This window comes from Volvox carteri (genome assembly GCF_000143455.1).
Source record: "Volvox carteri f. nagariensis unplaced genomic scaffold VOLCAscaffold_72, whole genome shotgun sequence".
In the NCBI taxonomy this organism is placed as follows: domain Eukaryota; kingdom Viridiplantae; phylum Chlorophyta; class Chlorophyceae; order Chlamydomonadales; family Volvocaceae; genus Volvox; species Volvox carteri.
Genome location: NW_003307615.1, coordinates 422,901 through 429,079, shown reverse-complemented (window position 1 = coordinate 429,079; position 6,179 = coordinate 422,901). Strand labels below are relative to the sequence as shown.

At 50.3% G+C, this 6,179-nt stretch overlaps 1 protein-coding gene across 1 annotated transcript; it reads left to right on the top strand.

Annotated features, from left to right (window-relative positions):
• Positions 1-2,918: 2,918 nt before the first annotated feature.
• On the top strand, positions 2,919-4,332 carry VOLCADRAFT_107644 (uncharacterized protein; the record flags this gene model as incomplete). The annotated part of the gene is made up of 2 exons (XM_002957336.1): positions 2,919-2,961; positions 3,482-4,332. The coding sequence occupies 2 exons, from the start codon at positions 2,919-2,921 to the stop codon at positions 4,039-4,041; spliced, it is 603 nt and encodes a 200-aa protein (XP_002957382.1). The 3' UTR covers positions 4,042-4,332.
• Between the last annotated feature and the right edge of the window lie 1,847 nt (positions 4,333-6,179).

Sequence of the window (6,179 nt, the reverse complement as noted above, 5' to 3'; positions counted from 1 at the left end):
GCCGCCCCGTGCAGCGCCGTCCTCCCCCGCGCCGCCCAGTGCAGCGCCGCCCTCCCCTGCGCCGCCCGTACAGAAAGACATTGGACAGTTTTGCTTTCATTTTTACAAAGTTCACCAGTAGCAATAAGGCATTTATCATCTTTTCTGTCTCACATATTGCAGGCTGGAATGCCGCACGTCGCTGTCGCTATCGCACATACAAGAACGGAGCAAATACTTGTTCCTATAATAAGAGCATTACTATTATTACTATTTGAACTACTGTGTTCTTTGTGGCTTGAAGGAATGCTATACCGTTGACATGACAAAGTCGACTTTGTTCGGGTCGAGTTTCCTTCACGTTCGTCAACCCTAACAAATTGCTGTTGTTTAAGGGAAAAAGACGGTTGTGCTGGAATTGCGAGCAGCGCGTTGGCAAGAAATCGGTTAGCATCGCTCCAGGGCGGCACCTCGTCTGGGCCAGGTGTCGCCGCGGGCGTGCGACGCAAATAGGGCCGGTCATCCGTGAACAGCACCTTCATTCCTCCAGCCAGAAACGTCTATTGCTGCCAGATTGCTCCGTAGTGTGCAGAACTTAGTATTGTCGATCATAGAATAGATATGAGGGGCCGTAAGAAGGTCAAGCCCGTGAGTCAACGCGGCATAGCAGAATGTATGACTGGTCCTTACATAGCAAAAGGCAACGACTTGAACGCCGAACAAACACCAAAACAGCAAGATAAGCCTGAAATTTTTCCTGATAAAGGCGTTTGGGACGGCGGTGCTGTTGTCGGTAATGCATCGGCATTGGTGTTGCTGCCAGCGGCGACCGATGACACGGGCGCCATTACCCCTGCCTTCCATGGCGGTTGTGATCACCATAAGCGCAAGCTGTCACCCAATCAGCTCGATAACATCGAATGCGGCGAGGCGCCCAACCCGAGCGCTCGCAGTGCCAAGCGGGACCCCACCCGCAACCGCCTGGACGAGCACCTAGCATTGTGTGTGCGGATGTTTACCCAGGACCTGTTCGACCTGGGCACGTTCCCGTTCCGTGACGCACTGAGGAAGTGGCTGGACAGCAGCAGCAGGGGCCGGTACATGATGAACCGGTAGAGTCCTAGTGTGCTGTGGTTTGCAGTGGCGGGTGACGGCCTTTGATTTGCTATGCGGTTGCTTGCTTTGGGCCTTTGCTTGGTCGGATTTATTTTTGTTCACAAACAGTGCCAGAACTATCTATGCATGTGCATGAAGAGTGCGCACATGAACGAAAACGCGCCAACGCAGTGCGTGCCTCTTGGTCTATGAGGGGAGTTGTAACTTATCGGGGGGGGTCTGGGGGGGTGTAGCCCCCCCCAGCGCCCCACACTTAAGGAATACATTACGGCGACGCTAGCAACTTTGTTACTTAGGTCGGAATAAATTGAGACCCCCCCTAAATGAAAAAAAATCACTGCCCTCACCCCCGCCCCAAGGATGCCGCCCTCTCCGCGCCGGCTCAGGGCCCCTGGAATCCCTAGCCCGCCACCGCCATTTGGACTGGAACCCCCCTCACATCCGCCGCCACCACCACCACCACCGCCGCCGCCGCCGGAGGAGGAGGAGGAGTAAGCGAGCCATTTGCATTCGCCGAACAATGCCACTCCTAGTGGAAGAGGTTAAGGTCCCAGGCTTGCAGCGCATATGTTGGCTGCCGGTTGGACCTACATGCCTTCCCGGGATTGCCCCGCCAGCTCGCCGGAATAGCTACTGATGGCGACCGAGCTCTGAAAGCTCCTCGTTTGATGCACGGACAGCCCGTACTGGTAAAGCAAATTCAGGTAACAGGCTGTCCAGGTAGATGTACCACTAGTACCACTGTACGGCCTGGTCTTACCGTCTCCAAAGCATTTATTTACTCCCAAGTTTACTTTTCACGTTTGCGCCCCATCGAATCTTCGAAATAAATATACCCAACCGATACAGAATATTCGTGGAAAGATGCTCAGGCCATCTGCAGTCAACTAACTATATTATATAGTTCCTCATGAATATTGGCATGGACTGCTTCATTGCTCTGAAGTCTGGACTCTGGACTTCAAAGAATTCATTCTGGACTCCCAACTCTCACATCTGTACTCAGTGAATCTCGGTGAAACTGACTGGGCGCGCGCCCGGTAAGCGATTTCCCGGTAAGTTTGGAGACTCCTCTAATCCTTTTGTACCTCCTCAGTGTACGTTAAAGTCTCGGTCTAGACTTTTGGAGTGCAACTTGCGTTCACACTGCGATGTGTGACCTCCTATCCTTTACGTGTCCAAAGCCGGTATTCACTTCTACGTTTTCTTCTCTTGCTGAAGGGTTAACCCATCTGGAGCTTCGAGGTTCTGCCCGGCTCTGGCACGGGAGCCTCTGGCCGAGTTTTACGCTTCAAGCTCTTGGCATCTGCCGAGTCGCCTTCTTCCCAAGTAGAATCCCGGTCCCGAGCTTCTCGGTAAGTCTTTCAGGCTCTTCATGTGTCGTTGAATGTCTTACAAGCTCGTCGCGTCCTTCCTGGTAGTTCTGGGTATGTCGGGTGGTGGTGGAAGAGAAGCCAACGACTTGAGCATTGTTTTTTGGGGGGTACATGATTCACTTCCATTGTCTTCCGGTCGTTCTGAGCGTTTTTGTGCCAACGCTTTGTGGGCGTAGTATGAATTGTTCGAGTGTTGGGAATAGGGCTGGGTAAAACACCGTAATTCCATAAAATGGACCGTAATTCCTAACGGTGTAATGCGCAACGCCGTAAATACTGAAATTTACGGTGGGTTCCGGGGCAAAGTGGACCGTAACGATTTACGGTCCTCGTTGTCAGAGCCAAGTCCTTTCTTTCCTTTTATATAACGATATATAAGCTTATTTCATACCTTTTTACATAGTTTTATCAGGGTGACTTGCACCTAAGCTTGTATTTAGCCGCGGTATGGGTGACATCCAGCCAAAGGCGGGCTCCGACACTGCCCCTGGTAAGCCGCTGACCATGAAGCAGCGTTTCTCAGCCCAAATGAAGGGCAGCACCTTGCTGGGAGCTGTGCCCAGGACTGCGGCCGAACTTCCCAGTCTCGCTCCGGCCGAAAGGATGGCAGGCTCCGGTTGAAATGTATTCGCCTCATTCAGCATTTTTTGGCTGTGTTTTGTGATAGTTTAATCATAGGTTAATGTATAATAAGCTTTTTAAGACTATCCCGTAGCTCCAAGGGACGAAATGGCATGTTTCGAGGTGTGGTCGTCGGTATTGGCTCGCACGCTTGCGGTCCGACCGTAATTTGGACCTTTTGGTAACCGTAATTACATTACACCGTAAGGACCGTCATTTTACTGTGTTTTTGGGGGTCATCGTAATTGCTTACGGTGTAATGCGCAATTTCGTAAGGACCGTAACCGTAATTCCCAGCCCTAGTTGGGAAATATACAGTTTTAGGAGACTCTCAAGTGCATCATATTGAGGTCATGTCTAAATACGCTCAATCTGGTCATGTTCTGCAGGCGGCGCACCGTCCGACACTCGCCCGTGTGGAACAGGAACAAAGATTTACGAATTCAATTGCCTGAAATTAAGGGATAGGATTAAGAGGGATAAGTTTGTTGGTCTGGTAAGGGTCAAACTTGCGAAGAAGGAAGGGGTCATTCAGGCACCACATGTGCTATACCGAGGTGTACGGTTGTACAGAGAGGGCAATCCCAATGACAAAGTTGCGTTTTTCACGGATAATGTGACTGACGCTGTGACATATGCCAAGTTCAATCCCCGGGCGGTGTATGTTTTCGAGCCACAACACGTGAATGTATGGGATATGACGAACAAGGATGTCCTTTATCAGTTGTGCGACTATGCCCGGAAGTGCGATCTTCCCGATGATGTCATTACCAAGTTTGCTGCCATGGGCAACAGGTCATTTGAGAGCGATATGTTTCACTTGCTTGAAACCACAATGCGTGATGAGAAAGTCCATGGTTTTTACCGCGAAACCTTTTCATCATCGCTGAACAGGGTTGCTGGTGAGTACGCATTGTATCGTGCGATTCTACCAGACCATATTCCGTAACGGCTCCTTAAAAATCTAGAATCTGGAACGCTTCATCTCACTACGAAGGATGTCGGCCGAAAATGAGTGGGTTGCTGAAGATGGTTTTTTGTGGAGGTTTGGATATGTGTATGCTGCGGAAATCAATCTGATCGGAAATCAATCTGATTGGCCGCCTACTTGACTGCAGCTCCCCACTCGTTCGCTTGCCTTTCTATGTTATTGTGATAATATGCCTTCTCCTATAGGAATGCCATTTCCCTATAGGGCAAAGCATGCAGGCATCATGGTCTGTAATCAAACTCCAGTTTTACTGTGCTGCAAGCAAGTCCCAAGCAAGTGTAGCTGGCTATCCTTCTGAATTACTGCTACTTACCAGCCAAAGCGCCTGTTAGACGCTTGCACCTCTGCAACCAAGTAAACCGCTCCAGATGACTCCAAACACAAACTCACACTCCCCGGAAGCCCTAGCTACCATGCAGCAGCAGGCTAATGGGTAGGTTGGGGGACCTCAATGTTACGGCTGTTTTCCTTCTTGGTGTGCAATATATGAGTGGAATACCGCAAGAAATCATGGGGGTAAAGAAGCGTGTTGGCTGGTTGATGAGTAGACCTTTCCCCGAAGGAGCGGTGATAACGGCACAAAGGGAGCGTTTGACGAGCGGCTGGGACCATGCGCGCCTGACTGTCTTGCCAGAGGAGTACCCATCAGGTGGGAAGCAACCGGGAGTACAGATGGCGAGGTATAAATAAGCACTGGATGGGGCTGCCCTTTTCGGGAGCCGCAGCCGTTAATGTGGCCAACACATGCTAAGGTTTTCATTCCTCGTTTATTTAGCACATCGTAAGCTAATACAGTTTCGTTTATGTTGCTGGGCTCTGGCGGCAAACAGAGTACAAAGGGGCAAGTTCCATGTCCCCAGGGCGCAGCGGTTTTGCCGCTGTTGTGGTACTAATAGCCAAATCGACGATGAAAAACACGTGTTATTGGAATGCCCAGCCTATAATGATATTCGTGCGGAAGAGGGATTCGATTATTAACAGAGCATGTTGGAGGCCATGAAATGGGAGCCAGTACGTCTGGCGAAGATCTTGGAACGTATGAGGGCTCACCGCAACTCAGTTACCCCCGCGGACGCTAGCCTGGACTAATAGTGCTGTGTTTCCTGTCCTCCGTGGCTTTTAGGCGTATAGATATTGCCCTTGAGCCTTCGGTGTAGCATATCTGTAGTATTATAAGGTAGGCATCGGCTGTCATGCTTCTTCTGTGTGGAGAACAGTCCTTGGCTATGGAACGGAGCGGGCGTGTACGTGGCACGAGCGAGACGTTACATGAGCGGAATACAAATTATTGGTGAAAAGAAATCATTCACTCATCAAAACTCGCTCATCACAGTAGGTATGACGAAAACAACTGATGCAGCGGCTTGTAGCAGCAGCGGCCAAGCTATAGGCAGGGCGGCAGGGCAAGCACGGCCCAAACCTGGCCCTGCAGGCCCAAGCGAACAAGCGAGCTGGAACCCCTTAGACACGCCGTGCCTGCTTGCCGATATGCATACCCCAGCACCTGGAAACGAACATATGTGTGTATTTGTGTGTTACAACTTGAGGTAAATAACCCTCCGAAGGCGTAACGGCCCATACGAGCCGGGGCCAGTTTAGGGCTGTCCAAAATGGAAAAAAAGGAAAAGAAAAATCTAAAGACTATTATCCCATTACCCAATATCAGAAAAGAAAAGAAAACTATATCAACAACTAGTTGAGCTACCAGGACTCGTATGCCGTAGCGTTGTGCCTGCTATTTTCCTGTGTGTGTGTGGTTGTTACAGTGGGCTCCAGACTCCCGAAGAGTAGAGCCATCGGGCCAGCTGGCCGTGCACTGCAGTAGAGACTAATATACCAAAAGATTATCATCTCAGATAATTAACCTCTCATCGGTAACCGCTCTCGCGAACAAATCAATTTGCCAGATATAATCCTCAAAAAGGGGTGATGTGCGCCAACGGATTCCCAACCTTTTCGTGGAATTCCTAAAGCTGCGAAACCCTGAATGCGGCCCCAAAAATCAACAATAACTCGACAAATTGCTTCTTCCGTAAGGGAAGGACCAGGTAACAGTGCCGGGTTGGTTTTCATGTTTGCAGCCATATAACGTCTCC